This window comes from Pyrgilauda ruficollis, unplaced genomic scaffold (assembly GCF_017590135.1).
Source record: "Pyrgilauda ruficollis isolate IOZ18807 unplaced genomic scaffold, ASM1759013v1 scaffold10, whole genome shotgun sequence".
In the NCBI taxonomy this organism is placed as follows: domain Eukaryota; kingdom Metazoa; phylum Chordata; class Aves; order Passeriformes; family Passeridae; genus Pyrgilauda; species Pyrgilauda ruficollis.
Genome location: NW_024508101.1, coordinates 1,241,984 through 1,260,415, shown reverse-complemented (window position 1 = coordinate 1,260,415; position 18,432 = coordinate 1,241,984). Strand labels below are relative to the sequence as shown.

Here is an 18,432-nt window from a genome sequence, read left to right as displayed (position 1 = left end):
GTGTCATTAAAGGTGCTCCTGAGCCAGCTGGGAGAAGTTCCCCAAATGGCTGGTTGTCCTGGGAGGGTGTGATGGAGGTCAGCCTTCCTTTGGCCTGGGTCAGCCTTCCTGTCCTTGGCTGGGAGCTGGAGGAGATTCCTGCTGTGGGAGTGCCAGGTCCATGTGTGTCCATGCTCTCCTCACCAAGGACAGAGGCTCTGGCTCCCAGCTGTGAGCCCAGTGTGCTGTGGCAGGGGTGTCTGTGTGAGCAGGGGACGTGGAGGGTGTGGGGTGCATGTGCAGCCACCTCTTGACAGGGCTGCTCCTGCAGTGGAGCCGGGAGCATCCCCGCGCAGGAGCTCAGGGAGCGCCGTGTCCTGCAGCTCAGCACCTCACCCACGGTCCCTGGCAGTGCCCAGCCTGCTGGGGCCACGTCTGAGGGGGCTGAGGGACTCCAGAGGGGGGCTGCAGCTCTGGCACCCCCAGCTCATCTCCCAAAACCCTCCTCACCACGTTTCCCAACAAGACAGAATAGAAACAGAAGCTCCTGCCAGGGAATTTCCACCCCAAATCAGTAACGCTTGAGTAGTGTCAATAAGCTGCTAAAAGAGTTGATTTTTTTTTGTTGTTGTTGTTGTTGGTTTTTCAATTTCGATTTTCTGGAAAGTTGGCTGCACGGATGTGTGAGGTGGTGGTGGGTGTGGTGACCCCAGCACGGCACAAAGCCTTGCTCATAAGGGTTGCTAGGTGATGCCTCAAACGACAGCCATGGCTGGGGAGAGGCGACAGCCCGAGGGCAGGTCAGCCTCCCAAATTGTTTTATGGCTAAAGGAGGTTTCGGAGTTTTCTTTGCAAACATAAATAGAATTTATCTGTATTCTTAAGTCCCATAAGAAAAATAAGCCCCAAGATCTCCCACTAACTTTTTGAGGAAGTTACTTTCTGATGGAAATAGTTTGGTATCCAAAATACACAAGGCTCGGCGGCTCGGGGGAGGTCATGGCAGGCAGCTGCGCTGGTCCTGTTACTCAGTGCTCTGGGAGGGGGTTGCTGGAAGTCTGGAGGAGGTTTCATGATGGAAGATTGGGCTAAATAAAGGTCTTCCACCTCCATAATTCCGGCAGCTGCATTTCAGCACAGGATCCAGTCACAGTGTGACACGGCGTCTCGGATGGAGGAGGGAGCCTCAAACCTCGCTGCTTGGGGGCAGCCAAAGTGATTAATGGAGCAGCCTCTGCTCAGGTGGCTTGTTCCTCAGGTCCCTGTCCCTGAAGATTATCTGCAGTGAGTCCTGCTCCTGGTGAGCTGGCAGTGAGGGCTCAGTTTTTATCCTGTCTGTTCCCAGGAAGTGCTTCTTGGTGCATGTTAGCTCCGAGAGGGCTGGAGCCTGGCAAAGCCACAGCACCCGGATGTCCAGCCCAGCCCCATCATTTCCAGTGAAGCTGGGGTTGTCAGGGGCATTCAGCCAGTCATGTCATGGTCTGGGCATCCTGACAGCTCCTGGCTGCTGGCTGGGAACAATACCACTGTTCCCAAGGGATGGCAAACCAAAATCAGGGTATTTTAGTATTTCCGATGAGTTTGTAAAGAGTAGCCAAAGTTGACAGGCTCCAGACAGCTGTTTATAGAGTCATGGAATGGTTTGGGTTGGGAGGGACCTTAAGAACCATCCCACTCCACTCCCTGCCATGGGCAGGGACACCTTCCACTATCCCAGGTTGCTCCAAGCCCCATCCAATCTGCCCTTGGACACTTCCAGGGATGGGGCAGCCACAGCTGCTCTGGGCACCCTGTGCCAGGGCCTCACCTCCCTCACAGGGAGGAATTTCTTCCTGATACCCAATCTGAATCTCTCCTCTTCTAAGTTTAAAACCATCCCCCCCTTGTGCTATTGCAACAGGCCCAGCTGGAAGGAGAATGTGGTGGGATGTTTTGTTTCCATGTGCAGCTCCTCATGCCTGGCTGCCTCCTTTAGTTATCCTGGGGTCGGGAATCAGCCCCCACTGATCCCCCCAGCTCACCTGGGGCTCACCCATCCAGGCTGTGCAGCCAGGACAGAGCAGGGGTTAATGAGGGTACTTGGGCTGCTCTGGGAAGGGGCTGCTGAGTGTGGGGAAGAGGAAAGCCCGTCTGGGGCGTAGCAGAGACTTGGAGGTTGTTATTCCCATCAGGAGAGGTCAGGAGAGAGGGACAGCAGGCCAGGTCCCACCTTCTGGCTCAGCCTCCACAGGGAGTTGCTTGTGAGGCCAACTTCCTCTGGGAGGAAGAGAAAGAGAGCCATGGAAGCTGTCCAAACCCTCTGCTGAGAAAGAGGGTGAGGCCAGACAGGGTTGATTTGGGACTTTATTTGGGTGTGCTTGGAATTGCCTGTGCCGGGGAAGCACCGGGAGCCAGAGGACGCAGATAACCTGCGGCTGCTGCAGGGTGAATCACCCTCCCACACCTGCACAGCGCACCTTGCTGGCTGCAGGGGCAGCAGCCGCTGCTCAACTGGCCTTTTTGGGGATGGAAATGGGAAATGAGCTGTGCAGCTGAGCCTCCGCAGGCAGCGGGCGCAGAGGGCTCTGCCGGCAGGGAGGAGGCTCGGCCAGCACGGGCACTTCGTTAATAAACAAATATGTGTGGCTCCACAGGGTTTGAATAACTCCTGGAAGCAAAGTAGTTCTGAGGGTTGAGTCCTTCGCCTGCTCTGAATGACTGAAAATAATTGGTTTTATTTCTCTTCCCAAGTCCCAGAACCCACAGGTTTCCATGTAACACCCCTGACCCCGCTGGCTCCTGAGCAGGGAACCTGGATGTGTTGGCTGGCCTGGGGCTGGACCCCTCTGACTGTTTTTCCAGGTGTTTGTGTGCCTGCACACCTTGCTCTGGCTGGAAAAAAGGCTTGGAAAGCCTGAAACCTGCAGCCTGTGGCTGTGGGAAGGAGCCATGTGGAAAAGGGACTGCTGGGGGCTCTGACAGCTCCTGCCCACGCTGGGCAGGGGCTGGGGGTGACACTGAGGGGCTCCAGCGGCTCTGGAACCCAGCAGGGGCTTGGCCTGTGGCCACTGTCGTGACCAGGGGACCCTTTTCCATGATGCTGCATCACAGGGGGTGATTCAGCAGCTTTCTAGAAACGCAAGGATGTAAAAGAAGTAAAGAAGGAAGTTTTCCTTCTCTGTTTTCCTTCTCTGTTTTCCTTCTCTGTCTCTTTCTACATGAAGAAATAAGGTAACTTGGGTTCTCCCTTCAGGGAAGAGGGAAATTTGGCACCAAAAAGCCCCTCCATCCCTTCCCACATCTCTCCACCACGTCTCCGCTTCACTTCTCACTTGTTTTGACATCAAGTACTTTCCCCAAAAAATATTAGTCACAACTTTGGCTTCAACCAGCCAACTCTTAACCTTCCTCAAAGTGGTTTGCAGGGGTGACGTTGTAATGTGTGATGGAGATGGGGACGGGTGGGCGGATTCAGCCTTTCTGGAAGGTTCTGCGTCGAGGTTTGGGAGCCCTAAAGCTGCTGCCTGCTGCTCTAAGGGAATCCCAAAGGACCTGCCAGCAGATCCAGGGAGATTTGCTGGGTCCATGGAATAACACAAAGTGTGAGGCTGGAAAAGCAGGACATGTGGTGGGGGTGATTGTCAATGGAGCTGAGTGAGCAGAGGATGAGTACGGTGTAAAGCTGACTAATCCGTGTTGAGGGGTGTCCAACTTGAACCAGCTGCCTAAAATCTGGGTTGGGAGCAATAACAGCTCTGTTGAGCAGTTCAGCACCAAGAGGAGGGAAAACCCCAAGTGGCATGTGGGATCAGGTATGGATTCCTGGGAATTCCTGGGAAGGAAGGGGTGAGGGACGCTTGGGTTTGGCAGAGCTGTGAAATCGTGTTCCAGACCCACAGCAGCTGCACATGAGGAGCCTGCAGTGGCTGTGGGATCCTGGGTGAACCCAGCCCTGCCTTCCCTGTGCTTCCTCAAGTAATTATTCACACACCTTGCACCTTAATGAGAACCTGCTCCATTTTCTCATCCCTCTGCTCTGTGGCTCTTCCCTCATGGCTGCTCCTTCAGAGCTCTTTGCAAACCCCATCTGCTAAAGGGCTTGGATTTTCTTTTTAAAAGGAGAAATCATTGGAAATTAGTAGTTTCTCTGTGCATTATTATGCTTATAATCCTCTAATTTGGTAATGGGGCTGTAATCACAGCCATGCAGGGTGAGGAGCAGAGCCAGCCCAGAAAGGTGCCCTGGGGATTCCCAGGCACAGCAGGCACAGCATGCCCAGACAGAGCGTGATCCCATGGCAGGAAAGGCAGGGAGAGAGAGGATGGACCTCCCAGCACTCCCAGGGATGGAAAACCACAGTCAAACACAGATCCTGGGTGAGGAGCCCTGAACCTGAAACAAGAGATGTCACCGTGGGCAGTGGCAGACCCTGTGCCCAGAGCCTGTGTCTGTCAGCAGCAATTGAGCTGGACAGCCACATCCCTCCCCAAAAAGTCAAGGGAAAACAACAAAGTCAAGGGAAAACAACAAATGCCATCCCTTTGCCAGGGATACTTCCTGCTCAGGAACATTTTTCAAGGCAGGTGAGTTCCCAGGATGCAGAGGAAGGCGAGGTCAGGCATGTGAGTGAGGCCCTTCCAGCCCCAAATCACAACCTGCTGCTCCTGAGGCTGCTGCCCTGCCCATTCCCACTGCAGGATTTTCCCCCTTCCAACCCTGTAGTGAGGGAAATTGCTGCAAATGTGCAGCTTGCTGAGGGTAACGTGTGGTGCCATACCTGGATAAAACACCAAGCAGGGACTTCCAGATTGTTAGACTGGAAAAGTGAGGGGAGCTCACTGGGATCTGCAGAGCCTGGCTGTCCAGGCAGGAAATCCAGCTGTGCTGGGGCTTGTGGCTCTCAGGGAACTGCTCATTGCCACATCCTGCATCCTGTGAAAGGTCTCCTGTTGTGCCACCCTTCCAGGCTGCAAGGTGCTGGCAACAGGGACCTTGCTCTCAGCAGGGCTAAACCCAAGTAAAGCCCTGTAAGCACTGTGGAAAGGAGGCTGGAGCAGGTCTGGCTGATGTGGGAGATGGGTTATATTCCAAATAATGCTAAAACTCAGTCCCTGTGCAGGAGAGGTGGACGGGAGAGGTTCCCAGGGGCTGAAACCTCAGCCCTGATGGGCAAACTGGAGTCAGGGATGTCTTCACTCAGCACAGCTGGCTCAGAGATCCAGGGAAAACCCTGAGCCTTGAGAACCAAGGGACTACAAATGCAGAGCAGGGATGAAAATGATGAAAATGAGACAAAGTCACCACTTCCCAAAACCTTCACAGTGAAGGAAACACCTCCCACTGTCTGGAGGATCCATGGGAATATTACAATATTTGTTCCAAAAACATGACTGGGTGGATCCAGACTCACTGACGCAGACACAAGCAGCTAATTGAATTCATACGTAGGAACCCTGGACACCATCTGGCCTCAATAAAACGTGGGTCCGGAGCTGTTTCTTAGCAGATGGTTCCTCATTTTCATAATCTGAAATCAAAAGATCATTTTTCTATCTGGAGATCAAAGGCACCTAATGTCTCCTCGGTCGAGGGTTACAAAGCAAAACCTGTGTCCTCTGTTTTGGCATTTGGTGCGAGGCTGATGGGGGTTTTCCCCTGAAACCTCTGCTCAGGCTCCGGGCAACCACATCTGGGCAGCAGCTGCAGATGTTCACAGCTCTCCAGGGCTGGGCTTTGTTTCCATCATGGGGACGTGCAGTTTATAAAATCAGAAGGGACAGCTGTAATAAACTTGTGTGGCCATTTCTGTTTCCCCAGACTACTGCAGTACAGCCCACGTGAATGTTTGGGGAGGAAATGATTCCTTTTGCCTTAGAAGAAGAGCTCAGAGCCCTGTCTGACCTCCCAGAGCCCAGCAGCCCTGCAGCCCCGTGTGTGAGGCCAGCACGGTGGCCGCTCTGATGTGGTGGTTGGGGTGTCCTGTGCAGGGCCAGCAGCTGGACCCGATGATCCTTGTGGCCCCTCCCAGCTCGGGATATCCTATGGTTTTCTGATGCCTGTGGGAGACACCCCTGCAGAGGAATGAGATCAGCCTGGAGAAAAGGAGCTCAGGGGGATCTTGTGGCTCTGCACAGCTCCTGAAAGGAGGGGACAGCCAGGGGGGCTCTGCTCCCAGGAAACAGGGACAGGAGGAGAGGGAACGGCTTCAATTCAGGAGGAATTTCCCTATGGAAAGGGTGGTCAGGCCGTGGCAGGGGCTGCCCGGAGAGGTCTGGAGTGCCCATCCCTGGAGGTGTCCGAGGATGGCAAGGTGGGGATCGGGCACAGCTTGGGCTCGATGATCTCGGAGGCCTTTTCCAGCCTCGGTGGTTCTGGAATTCCGGGAGTCCGGGCTCCTCCTCGGCGGGTGCGGGTGGGCGAGCGCTCGCCTCCCCGGCGACGTCAGCGCCGGCACAGCATGGGAGGAGAGGGGGGCGAGATGCTTCTGTGGAAAGCGCTTCCACACCCACCCCAAAGCCTCCGGGACAGACGTGATCTTTGCCACCTAAGAACGAGAGGTGTGTGGTTACTCGGAGCAGGTCGTAACAAATTGAGTCCTGCTCACAAAGCTCATTTTCCAGCGGGTACCCGTGTGCTCAGGGCCGCTCTCGTGGGCCCAGGTGGAACCCAGAGGCCCTCCCGTGCTGCCAGCCCACGCTGCATCTCAAGCACTGATGCACGAGGTGGATATTTGCGCCGGGATCAGCTCCCAGAGGAGCTGGAGCTCTTCCCTGCTGTGCCTGCTGCAGTATGGAAATGATGCTCCCGGCAGACAGCTGAGTCCCACCTCGGTTCCCATTCACCTGGAGATGAAAGTGCTCTGGCTGCCAGTGTAGGCGGGGCAAAACTATTTAAAAACCTCATTAGAGAAAGTATTTGGGGAAGACAGCAACACCCTCAGTTGTGGTTTGCTCCAGGACTTCTCAGCCAGATCCCTGCTGATACAGAGGGAAGGGCACTATGAGAGACATTCCTGTCAAATACTACTCCTCGTGGGGATGCCTTGGGTGTCCTTTGCCTTCCTCTCCGTCCTGGTGGGCTGGGTTTTACCTAAACCTGAACCTTCCCCTCCAGGTGGTGTTTTGGGGGCTGGAATCAGGGCTGTGTATGGCACAGAGGGGTCCAGGAGTGATGTAGGAGGGTCCCAGCTCCATGCTGGAGGAACGCAGCCAGCAGAACTTTGTGTGATCTTGATCAGGCAGAAATCCACCATGAGTATTTCCTATTCCATTTAATTCCTGTTTGTGCTTATTTCAGCTGAATTTGCAGCAGGAGTAATGCCCAAGCCACATCTGGCTCGTGATGCACATGGGATCAGACTGGGAGTTTGGGAGGAGGTGGATCTGGATTCAGAGGTTTGGCTTCTTATTTAGAAAATGACGGGTTGCATTCTCCCACGGCTGCTCCAGACTGCCCCAGAGCTCTATGATATTCCTGGCCAAGGAATGGTTTTTTCAGTCTGCCTGACGAGGAAACGATGTCATGTGTATGGCTTGTCTGGCCTCGTGCACCTGCACTTCCCCTTCTGCCTTCATTTTCTTTGCATCCCATTTATTCCAAGGGGCCAAATGTTCATTAAGTCCTGATGAGCTGGAGTGCCAGGAATCCCTTTTCCTCCCCCAACACCTTAAGCAGCCCCAGTCAATACAGACAAGTGCAGCCCTCAGCCAGCTGAGGGACACCCCAAGCCCTCCAAGCAGGTCCCATGGGATCCCACAAAGACCAGAATGAGCTGAGGAAGGCCACGTGCAGCACCTGGGCTTGCTGTCCCTTGGCTCCAGCCACAGGAGCTGGTGGCATCTTGGCAAAGCCCACTGGGTTCCCCGTGGGCCCCTTCCCAGAATCACGTGGAATCACAGAATCAGCAAGGTTGGAAGAGATCTTTGAGATCACCCAGTCCCACCATCACCCCTAAACCATGCCCCCCATCCAGACAGCTCTTGAGCACTTTCAGGGGTGGTGACTCCACCACCTCCCAGGCACACTGCAGCCCCCAGCTCCCCACACTGCCCTGAGGAGCAGCCCCTGCTGTGCTGATGGCATCTGCAGCTTGAACCAGCTCCCCCCAACCTGGCCCTCAGGTGCCTCACACCCCGTGGGCAGGGAGGTCACACAGACACTGTCCCAAAACCTTGAGCTGAGAGGTCAAGGTTTAACTCACTCATGTCCTCACATGAACTGCAGGAGGAACACACTCCTGGGCTCTTCTGCTGCCTCTCCCAGCTTTATTTTATTATTATTTTTAGGGGTGGGTGTGTAAGTTTTTTGACTCAATTAGCAAGTTGAGAATATTCTCTGTGTTAATATTTGACTCAGACATGATGCAGTTCAGCCCCGTAGCTGTTGTTACCTGCATCCCCCGAAAGAACAACATCTCCCCAGCCTGGGAGCCTCAGTGGTGCTGATTCCTGCCGGGGTACGTGGGTGCCAGTGGAAAGTAAATAACGTGGTATTTTCCAAGTGGCAGATCTGAAGGCACCCTGCTTTCCTTGCTTTGCATACTCACAGAGCACCATCCTCTCTGCTTCCCAGATCTGAAAGCCAAGGCAGAGACATCTGATGGGGCTCCAGCGCTGACTCACTGTTTGATGTGAGGCAGGAGGAGGGATGTGATCAGATCCCATTGTGCAGAGCATCCACCAGACAACGCCAGCAGCGGGAGGAGAAGCGATTCCTCATCCTCCCTGCCCCTCCAAACCCTGCTGTCACCCCTCGCTGTCCCCTGCCCCCCTGCAGCAGCCAGGGTGTCACCTCTGAAATGGCTCTTGGCTTGTGGACTCCCATCCCTGGAAGTGTCCAAGGCCGGGTTGGATGGGAGCAGCCTGCTGCAGTGGGAGGTGTCCCTGCCCACGGCAGGGGTGGAACTGGATAACTTTAAGGTCCCTTCCGAGGCAGCCCGTTCCATGAGTCCCAGATTCCATGATTAGGCCGTGTGCAGACAGAGCTGAGGCCTGTGCAGCCCCGGGGTGTGCCGGCTGTGCACGCCCGGGGTTCTTTCTCACGAGATGGTGCAAGAGCCAGGGGGGAACTGGTTAAACAGCGTGAGCTGCTGGGGCTTGGCAGGGCAGCATGTCACCGGGAAGCCGGTGTTTTATTAAACACACTATCAAAGTGGGCTAAAGTCTCTTATTAATGTCCACAAATTTTGCCACTTCCAAATAGTTTCCACCTACACGTTCCTCCCACTGCTGCACTGGGTGCTGGCAAACATCTCTGCTCAAAGAGGGGAATGGCTTTCATTTGAATAGTCCTGGGGCGAGTTTCGCTGAGCGATGCCAGCGTCGTTCCCGCAGCTCTCACGTGCCCGGCAGCGCTCCAGGGTCGTGCCGGAGGGAGGGCACAGAGACAACAGCTCTTGCTGTGTTTTCCCAGTGCTTTATCCAGGCAGAGCCCATGGCAGCCTAAGCCAGTGCAATGAAGCAGCGATGGATGCACATATTTGCAATATTAAATCTCGACTCGTGACTCGTGACGGTTCCTGACGGTTCCACGGCAGCGAGCGCGGCCAGCTGTGCTATCGAGAGTCACACACGGCTGAAACCGCCCGGCTTCACACCAGATCGGGCTTTTGCAACTCCCAGAAGGCTGGGGCAGAGCCCGGTGGGTGTCAAACTGCTCCTCGCACCGCGCCTGAGCTCCCGCGGTGTCCCTGGGGACCGGCCGCGGCTCAGGGCTGTGCGCTCTCCCCCGCCTCGGACACTGCGGCTGGGAAAGGAGATGTGCAGCTCTCCTGGGAGCTCCGGCAGGCTGCATGCCACGCTGACCGCACTCTGCAGGGCACAGGCCCCGCGGGGATGGAGGCGCTGTCCCCCGGCGGAGCCTCCCGCCCGTGCCGGAGCAGCAGCCGCGGAGCTGCCGGGCTCGGTCGGGAGAGAACCCCGCTCCCAGCTCTGCCAGAGACAGCCTGGCTCCCGCAGGAACTCTCCCTGGTGCGGAAAGCACGGGGTGTTCCTGCCGAGGATGCCGAGGGCTGAGCGCATCCCGCCCGTCCAGCCTCGGCAGGGCTGAGCTTTCACCTCCGGTGCCAGTAACCCGAGCCGGGATTGCTGGAAATGGGAGAGAGGGAGAGTCAGCGATTTGATTACAGGCCACAGGCACATGCCTGGCCTTCATGGATATATTAAGTAAGAGACATTTTAAAACAAAACCACCCTCAGTAACCTTATCGTAAGCTCGAATCCACAACCCATCTGTTAACTCCCGGCGCTGCCCACATAGGCTTCCATCAGACAGCAGCGCCAGGGATTTTTGGAACGTTTTCCCCCAAATCCCCGCGGTCGGAAGGGGACAGTCCCGGGGAAAAGGCAGATCCTGAGTCTCGGATTCCCAGCCCGCCCCCAAACTCTCACCTTCTCGTGCCTCTGTAAATAACTGCAAATCCCCTTGGACACGAGCTGTCGCGGTCCTGTGACTCCCAGCCCTGCTGGAGGAGCGCTCAGGAGAGCTGCTGCTCCACGGATGGCTTGAGGGAATTCAGCCTTTCTAAACATTTTGTTGCTGCCTGAATCGTGTGGTGTAAAGGAGCCCTCCATGTAGAAATAATTCAGCTAACACAAGCGAGAAGGAGAATTGATGATTGCATCAGTCCTTGCTCATGAAAACTGATCCCCAGGAAAATGTAACTCAACTCTCGAGCAATCTCACTTGATGCCCAAGAATGTAATAACTTCATTTGGATCCTCCTTTTAGGGGGACTCCTAAATCCTTGGCAACGTCCCTTAAGGTCATGAGCAAATCCTGATATGGAGAATTGTTTGGCAAGCACGAGAACAGTAAAAGGGCTAAATAATTGGGGATTACCTCTGACCCTGATTTGTGGCTCACCACCCACTGCAGGAATGTACCAAATATCTGAAGGAGCATGCAGGAGTCAGACAATCCACGGGCATGAAGCCGTCCACGTACTCTTGGAGCCTGAACTTCAAATGCAGAGCAGGGTGGCCCCAAACCTCATTTTTCATTAGCAAAAGGCTGCAGCAAGCTCTAATTATTTCTGTTGCCTTGGACAAAGGGTCAGTGATGGGACAGATGAAAAATTGTCTGTGTTTTTTTCACTCTTTGTTTGGAAAATAACATCTTTGGTCTTGGGGGCACAGAGAGAACGAACTGTCTGCTGCAGGGCTCCTTACTGAGGCTGGCTACAGCCCCCTGAGCTGCAGCAGGGGACAAACACATCGCCCCCATGTCCCTGATGGTTATTGCTGAGTTTGTTCCGTGCCTGCAGGAAGGAGCAGCTCTGCTGTGGGAGCTCACAGCTCGCAGCTGTGGCTCTGTGCTGCTCAGAGCTCCGTGCTCAGCCCCAAATCCTCTCCTGCACGGTGCAGCGGCGCTGCGGCACCACAGAGACCCTCAAGGTCCTGCCCGTGGCAGGGCTTGGATCGAGATGTCTTCAAGGTCCCTCCCAACACAAACCATTCTGGGATTCCGTGATCCTGGCCATAACCAGCAGGTTTGCAGGCTCGGTGTCAGACACTGAGAGGACCATGCTGAGTGGGACTACCCAACATCTGTTTTGTGGGAGCCCCGAGGCACTGATACTGCACTGTGTGTTCACACTGGAGGTGCTGCTGGGAGCTTGTAGAGGAGATTTTGGGCTTTTTCAGACCTTACATTTATGCCTAGCATCTTTGTGAGGCTCTGACTTCCCTTGGGATTCTTCCTGGTAACAGCAGACACCTTTGGATGGGGGTAAGCCTTAAACAGCTCTCTCCATCACCCATCCAAAACCTCTCTGTGCTCTCATGTAGCACCTCCTGCCCTCGGATTCCTCCCGAGGTGGAGCAGCCAGGACTGTGCAGGAAATAGCAGCAGCTCAGTGCTGGAGCTCTGCTGTTCCCTTATCTCGGTAAATGCACCTTTTATCAGCTGAGCCTGCCTCTACTTGCTCAGCACTCAGCAGGGAAGTGACCACGGCCCCGTCAGGAGAGCTCTGCCTTGGCAGGCACACACCAACCATTATCATTGCTGGGCGTTGTGCAACCGCTGGCATGGGCATGGCATGTCATGGAAGGGTCTGGGCTGGAGGGGACCTTAAATTATCATAATTCCACCCTGCCATGCTCAGGGACGCCTTCCACTAGACCGGGCTGTTCCATGCAACACTTGCAGGGATCCAGGGGCAGCCACAGCTTCTCTGGGAGCCTGTGCCAGGGCCTGCCCACCCTCACAGGGGGGAATTTCCTGCTGATCATAGAATCACGGAATGGTTCGGGTTGGAGGTTAAAGCCCACCTCGTTCCAACCCCCTGCCATGAGCAGGGATGGATACTTTTCACTGGAGAAAGTTACTGCAAGCCCTGGATACCCCCAGGAATGGGGTCCTACCACCCCAAAACTGCAGCAGCACCATTTCCCCAGAGCCACATTTTAGCAGCTCTCACTTATTTTATTTTTTTCCCCCCGTTTCCAAACTTCCGCGGCTGCAGCTTTCTCCGGGTCCGTGTTTAGTGCCTGTGTCGCTTTGGGGGTGATTTTTTTGGTTGTTTTTTTTTTTTCTTTCTCCCCGATCTCGGGAGGCAGCAGCAGTACGGCACGGTATGGCCGGGCATGGTATGACAGTGTATGACACGGCATGGCACAGCAGGGCACAGCATGGTACGGCATGGCATAGCATGGTATGACACTGTATGGCACGATATGGCACAGCATGGCACGGCACAGCACGGCAGGGCACAGCACGGTATGACACTGTATGGCACAGCATGGCACAGCACGGCACGGCAGGGCACGGCACTGTATGACACTGCATGGCACAGCATGGCACAGCATGGTATGACACTGTATGGCACAGCATGGCACGGCACGGCACGGCAGGGCACAGCACGGTATGACACTGTATGGCACAGCATGGCACAGCATGGCACGGCACGGCACGGCAGGGCACAGCATGGTATGACACTGTATGGCACAGCCTGGCACAGCACGGCACGGCAGGGCACGGCACTGTATGACACTGTATGGCACAGCATGGCACATCATGGCACGGCACTGTATGGCACGGCACTGTATGGCACGGCACGGCCCGGCTCGGCCCCAAGCCGCCTCCCCCGGCCCCGCCGCGCCGGGACACACGTGCGGGGGGGGCCCGGAGCCCCGGCCCCGCCTCCCCCCGCGCCGCCGCCACGTGAGGCTCATGTGACGGCGGGGCGGGGGCGCCGGGGCCGCCAGACGTGCCGGCGGTCACAGGGCTCCGCACGTCGCTCCCGTCCACCCACTCGCCCGCATTTAACCCGGCCCGCGGCCGCCCGCCGCTCCTCAGCCCGCGCGGCGCGGGCGCGGCATGAGCAGCAGCAGCGGCAGCGGCACCGGCAGCGCCCGCAGCCCCTGCCCGCCCTGAGCGCCCCGCTCCGCCCGCGCCCCCCGCCATGGAGCGCATCCCCAGCGCGCAGCCCCCGCCCGGCTGCCTGGGCAAGCTGCCCGCCCTGGACGGCGGAGACCTGCCGGGGTAAGCGGGGCTCGGGGGGCTCCGGGGGAGCGGCCCCGCCGGCTCCGGGACGGGGGTAACGCGCTGCTCTCCTTTCGCCCGTGCAGGCTGGACTTCGCGCACATGTACCAGGTGTACAAGCCCCGGAGGGGCTTAAAGAGGAGCGAGGACAACAAGGTAAATGGGGGGTGACGGGGTGCACTGAGGGGCGATGAGGTAAATGGGGGGTTAACGGGGTAGATGGGGCTTAACGGGGTGACTCGGCCGGTGCGCGCCCGTGACAGCGCTCCCGGGGCGAGGGCTCGGCCGCTGCGGCGCGCTCGGGACGGGCGGAGCGGGGCCGGGCGGGCTGCGCTGTCCCCCCGCTGACCCGCTGCCCCGGCCCCCCAGGAGACCTACAAGCTGCCGCACCGGCTGATCGAGAAGAAGAGGCGCGACAGGATCAACGAGTGCATCGCGCAGCTGAAGGACCTGCTGCCCGAGCACCTCAAGCTGACGGTAGGTGCGAGCGGAGGGACGGGGCTCCCCGCGGCCGGCGCTCTGCTGCCGCTTCACCGCCGCTTTGGAGTGGGTTTTTATTTTTTTTATTTTTTTTTAATTTTTTAATTTTTTTTTTCTCCGTGGTGCGGCACGCCCGGGGCAGGCTGTAAGCGCATCCCAAACTTCCCCGGGAGCTGCGGATCCCTGCGGGATCTGCCCGCCGGGCCGCCCCCCCGCACCGCTGCCGTCCCCGGCCGGGCTCCCCCGGTCACCGTGCCAGCAGAACCCATAAATGAAACGCTTCTTTCCGGGCTGTGCGGCTGATCCGAAAGTACCCGCAGGGCTCCGTGAGAGCCTTTTCCGTAGCCCGCTTTTGAACTTGTTTCCGTGGAATGTTGCCGGTGGTCGTCCTGCCTGCTCAGGCTCTCCCCGTGCCCGTCCTCCCGCGGCTCCCGGGAGGCGCTGGCAGCTCCTCCTGCGTGGCCGAGCCGGCGGCGGCTGCCAACCCGTCCCTGTGCTCCCAGACTCTAGGTCACCTGGAGAAGGCTGTGGTTCTGGAGCTCACCTTGAAGCACGTGAAGGCGCTGACCAATCTCATCGAGCAGCAGCAGCAGAAGATCATCGCCTTGCAGAACGGTTTGCAGGCGGGTGAGTGTTCAGCCGGCAGGGCGAGAGCCTGAGTGTGTGTGATGGGCTTTCCCTGGGGAGCCTGTGAAATGCGGTTGTGACACCTTGTTCCCGGGAAGGGAGGAGACAGGAATTCTGGCCTTTCATGCTGTCATTTTCTCAGGCTTTGCTTATGAGCTTTCACAAAAAAAAATGATGCATTGCTCAAGATGGTCAGTGCAGAGTGCCGTGGGAGTTGTTTGAAATTAAACTGGGTTTTAAGTAGTTTTAGTTACAGCCCAGGTTTGCTGTGAGGTTCTCTCCAAAGCCATTCGATTCTCCCCGTTTGTGTTTGTGAGCTTTAGATAACCCAGTCTGGTTTATTAGGTTGTTTTTCTCTGGCAATAGATATAAATCTGCTTTCTATACCCACCTTTTTAAGTTTCTTTGTAACCGAGCTGGGCTGTGCTCTGCAGGCAGAGGGGACCCGGTGCTTCAGCTTATCAGCCTTAGATGCACTTCCTCCTGCTGTTTTCACATGTGGCTCTCACGTGAATCGGATACAGTAAACCCGAATTTTTCGGAGGCGCCTGTCCCTGCCCCGGCAGCCACAGGGAGTGCAGTGGAGCTGCCGGAGCAGCGGAGTCCCCTGGGGCTGGCGGAGCTGCTGGCAGGGCCGGGAGCTCCCTGCCCCGAGGTGCAGGGCGAGGTGCACCCTGCCTTCCCCGGGGGTTTCCTGGAGAAGCCACAGCTTGACTCACTCCCCTCTCTGCACTCCAGTACCTGCTGAAAGTGGATTTTACAGTAAATAACAAAAAAGAGCAGGCAGCACTTTACATAAAGTTATTATGTAAAAGTGGACGGGTTTGTCCATTTCTGGAGAAATCTGGGGATTTCTGTTCACAGAGTCCAGCTTGGCCATTGCATTCCCCTCTGGCTGTGCTGTAACTCAAATCCAACATCGCCTCCGGTCCGCCTCGGAGCTGGAAATGGAACTATTTAGCATGTTGTTAATTTTTAATTTCTTTCTGTTAATGTTTCCTTAGGTGACCTGTCATCGAGAAACCTTGATTCCAGCCAGGAAATGTTTCGATCCGGTTTCCAGATGTGTGCCAAGGAAATGCTGCAATACCTGGCAAAGCACGAGAACGGCAAGGAGCTGAAGTCGTCGCAGCTGGTCAGCCACCTGCACCGGATGGCCAGCGAGGTGCTGCAGGGCGGGGCCGCCCGCAAGCCCGGGGACATCCCTCCCAAAATGCTGGACTTGAAGGAGAAGCCGGCGCCCCTGGGCGCGGCGGGCGAGGGCCACGGGAAGAACTGCGTGCCCGTGATCCAGCGGACATTCGCTCACTCCAGCGGGGAGCAGAGCGGCAGCGACACGGACACGGACAGCGGGTACGGGGGAGAGCTGGAGAAAAGTGACTCCAAATCGGAACAGCCCTATTTCAAAAAGGATACCGACCTCAAGTACGCTGTCCAGGAGAGAATAAGCTCTATTAAGCAAGAGACTGAGGACCCGCCGGCCAAAAGGAGCAGGCTGGAGTCGCCGCAGGACGAGGGCCCTTTTGGCAGTGACGTGATGGGCTCTGCCGGCGGCTTCCTGGGCCCCCACGCTCACCAGCCTCCCCTGTGCCTGCCTTTCTACCTGATCCCGCCGTCCGCCACCGCCTACCTGCCCATGCTGGAGAAGTGCTGGTACCCGGCCTCGGTTCCCGTGTTGTACCCCAGCCTGCCGGCCTCTGCCGCAGCACTGACCGGCTTCATGAACCCCGACAAAATCTCCCCCCCTCTGCTGATGCCCCAGAGACTCCCTTCTCCTGTACCAGCCCATTCCCCCATCGACTCCTCGGCTCTGCTTCAAGCTTTGAAGCAGATTCCTCCTTTGAACTTGGAAACCAAAGACTGAGCGCAGTGTGACTGGTTTTTCTTTTTTTTTTTTCTTTTTTTGTTTTTTTTTTTAGTTTGAGAGACTGTTTCACTTTTATATATTGGCTGGACTGAGGTGTGGGGATGAGGTTCACTGTGCGTAGGAAGCTAAATCCCCTTTTCTCTGACTTGTCAGGTAGCTTGAAGAAGGATGAAGGATGCGCCCAGGTTAGCAATTGACAACTACTTCCAAAAGATTAAAGAAGGATTTTGTGCTTGGCCCCTTCCCTTCTTCCCTCTCCACATCTACAGAGCAACAGTTGACTCGGTCAGCTGCGAATCTATTGCAAAGCTGTGAAGAAATATTCCATTGGGCAGACCTGGTTTGAGGGTCTGCAGATACAAAATACATGAATATAAACCACGGTACTTCCCTGAGCGGCCCTGGAGGCAGCGGCCCCGCTGGCTCACCTGAGCTGGGCTGCTGTCCCAGTGACCCCGAGAGTGGAGGGTGGTGGTGGCAATGCCACCGTGAGCACAGGGGGGAGCAGGGCAGTGGTCACTGTGGTGTGGTGGTGGCAATGCCACCGTGAGCAGTGGTCACTGTGGTGTGATGGTGGCAATGCCACCATGAGCACAGGGGGGAGCAGGGCAGTGGTCACTGGTGCTGGTGGCAATGCCACCATGAGCACAGCAGGAGCAGGGCAGTGGTCATTGGTGATGGTGGCAATGCCACCGTGAGAACGGGGGAGCAGGGCAGTGGTCACTGTGAGGTGGTGGTGGCAATGCCACCGTGAGCACAGCAGGAGCAGGGCAGTGGTCACTGCAGGGGCAGCAATGTCACCAGGAGGAGCAGGGCAGTGGCCAGTGTGAGGTGGTGGTGGCAATGCCACCATGAGCAGTGGTCACTGTGGTGTGATGGTGGCAATGCCACCAGGAGTCCAGAGGAGCAGGCCAGCGGTCACTGCCTGGTCACACACAGGTCAGGCAGACCTAAGACAGGTTCCTCTCCACACCTTTGCTGATACGTAGATTTTTTTTTTTTTAAGAAATAAAAGGTAGCTGCTGCTTGGAGCTTTCCATGGCGTACATCTAATAAATAAATTAACCTGCGCCCTTCCTGTAACTTGAGCTGCTACGTTGGGCCGGCTCGGGAGGAGCTGTCCCTGGGCTGGTGGCAGCGGCTCCAGCCTGTGCCCTCCCTCGGGAATCACCGCGGCTTCCCCGGCTGCTGCCGAGGGAGCGGCTCGGGCAGCGCCATCCATCCCTGCCGAACGCGCCCTGTCAGTGCCTTCGGAGAATGGCAAGGCTGGGATTTTCCAAGGAGCCTGATCCCGGCAGCGTTTGAGCATCTGGATTCCTCCTGGCACACCTGGCTCACATCCCGTGTGAAGGAGAGAGGGGTCGGGTGGTGATGCTTGTCCTGTGAGCTGCAAGGGGCTTTCTCCACGGAGGAACATCCTCTCCAGTTTAGCTTCTTTTTAATTAAAAACCCCAAACTTCACTGCTAAAGGCAGTGCTCTTTGGCGGTTTTTTTCTTTCTGGTTTTGAGAACTGGAGAGCAGAACCCCTGTCTGGATCCTCATGTCGCCCTCCCATTGCACCAGCTGTTGAGATGCACTATGCTTGATTGCAGATTGTGTTCTAACGTTTATTTTGTTGTTGGTTTTTTGGGTTTTTTTGGTATACAGTTGTTGCCTTTATTTGTAAAATCCTGTTATAAATATATATATATATTATATAAATATATTAAAAGTTAAAATGTTTCAGATGTCTATTATTTGTATAACTACTTGAGCTTAAAGAAGTGAGAAATATGAATGTATTCTTGTTTCTGGGTTGTCTTTTTTTTTTGAAGAGAAGAATATTCCGTTTTTCTCTCGGGAGAGGTACAGTGTTTATATTTTGGAGCTGCCTTCAAGGTGGGATATTGTACATATTTTTATCTTGAGTAAATGTTAAGTAGCTGTTTAAAAATGCTTAATAAAATAATTCTTTTCCTGTGGAAGATAAGGGTTTGCCTCCTGTGCTTTGAAATGTTTGAGCAGGGTCATTCCACA

The 18,432-nt window shown here is 55.9% G+C and overlaps 2 protein-coding genes across 2 annotated transcripts; one reads left to right on the top strand and one right to left on the bottom strand.

Annotated features, from left to right (window-relative positions):
- Positions 1 to 8,201: 8,201 nt before the first annotated feature.
- Positions 8,202 to 10,561, bottom strand: LOC121351428. Its single transcript, XM_041463571.1, has 2 exons — positions 10,348 to 10,561; positions 8,202 to 10,044 (listed from the first exon to the last, which is right to left on the bottom strand). The coding sequence occupies exons 1-2, from the start codon at positions 10,528 to 10,530 to the stop codon at positions 9,523 to 9,525; spliced, it is 705 nt and encodes a 234-aa protein (XP_041319505.1). The 5' UTR covers positions 10,531 to 10,561; the 3' UTR covers positions 8,202 to 9,522.
- A 2,595-nt stretch (positions 10,562 to 13,156) lies between these two features.
- BHLHE40 (basic helix-loop-helix family member e40) lies at positions 13,157 to 18,138 on the top strand. Its single transcript, XM_041463559.1, has 5 exons — positions 13,157 to 13,441; positions 13,528 to 13,597; positions 13,811 to 13,918; positions 14,425 to 14,548; positions 15,553 to 18,138. The coding sequence occupies exons 1-5, from the start codon at positions 13,362 to 13,364 to the stop codon at positions 16,410 to 16,412; spliced, it is 1,242 nt and encodes a 413-aa protein (XP_041319493.1). The 5' UTR covers positions 13,157 to 13,361; the 3' UTR covers positions 16,413 to 18,138.
- The last annotated feature ends 294 nt before the right edge of the window (positions 18,139 to 18,432 follow it).

Excerpts from the sequence above, each read along its gene's own strand:
- LOC121351428 (XM_041463571.1), bottom strand. The coding sequence starts at position 10,530 with ATGGAGGGCTCCTTTACACCACACGATTCAGGCAGCAACAAAATGTTT. Across the intron at positions 10,045-10,347 it reads ATTTACAGAGGCACGAGAAG|CAATCCCGGCTCGGGTTACT; the intron begins GTGAGAGTTTGG and ends TCCCATTTCCAG.
- BHLHE40 (XM_041463559.1), top strand. The coding sequence starts at position 13,362 with ATGGAGCGCATCCCCAGCGCGCAGCCCCCGCCCGGCTGCCTGGGCAAG. Across the intron at positions 13,442-13,527 it reads GACGGCGGAGACCTGCCGGG|GCTGGACTTCGCGCACATGT; the intron begins GTAAGCGGGGCT and ends TCGCCCGTGCAG. Across the intron at positions 14,549-15,552 it reads GCAGAACGGTTTGCAGGCGG|GTGACCTGTCATCGAGAAAC; the intron begins GTGAGTGTTCAG and ends ATGTTTCCTTAG.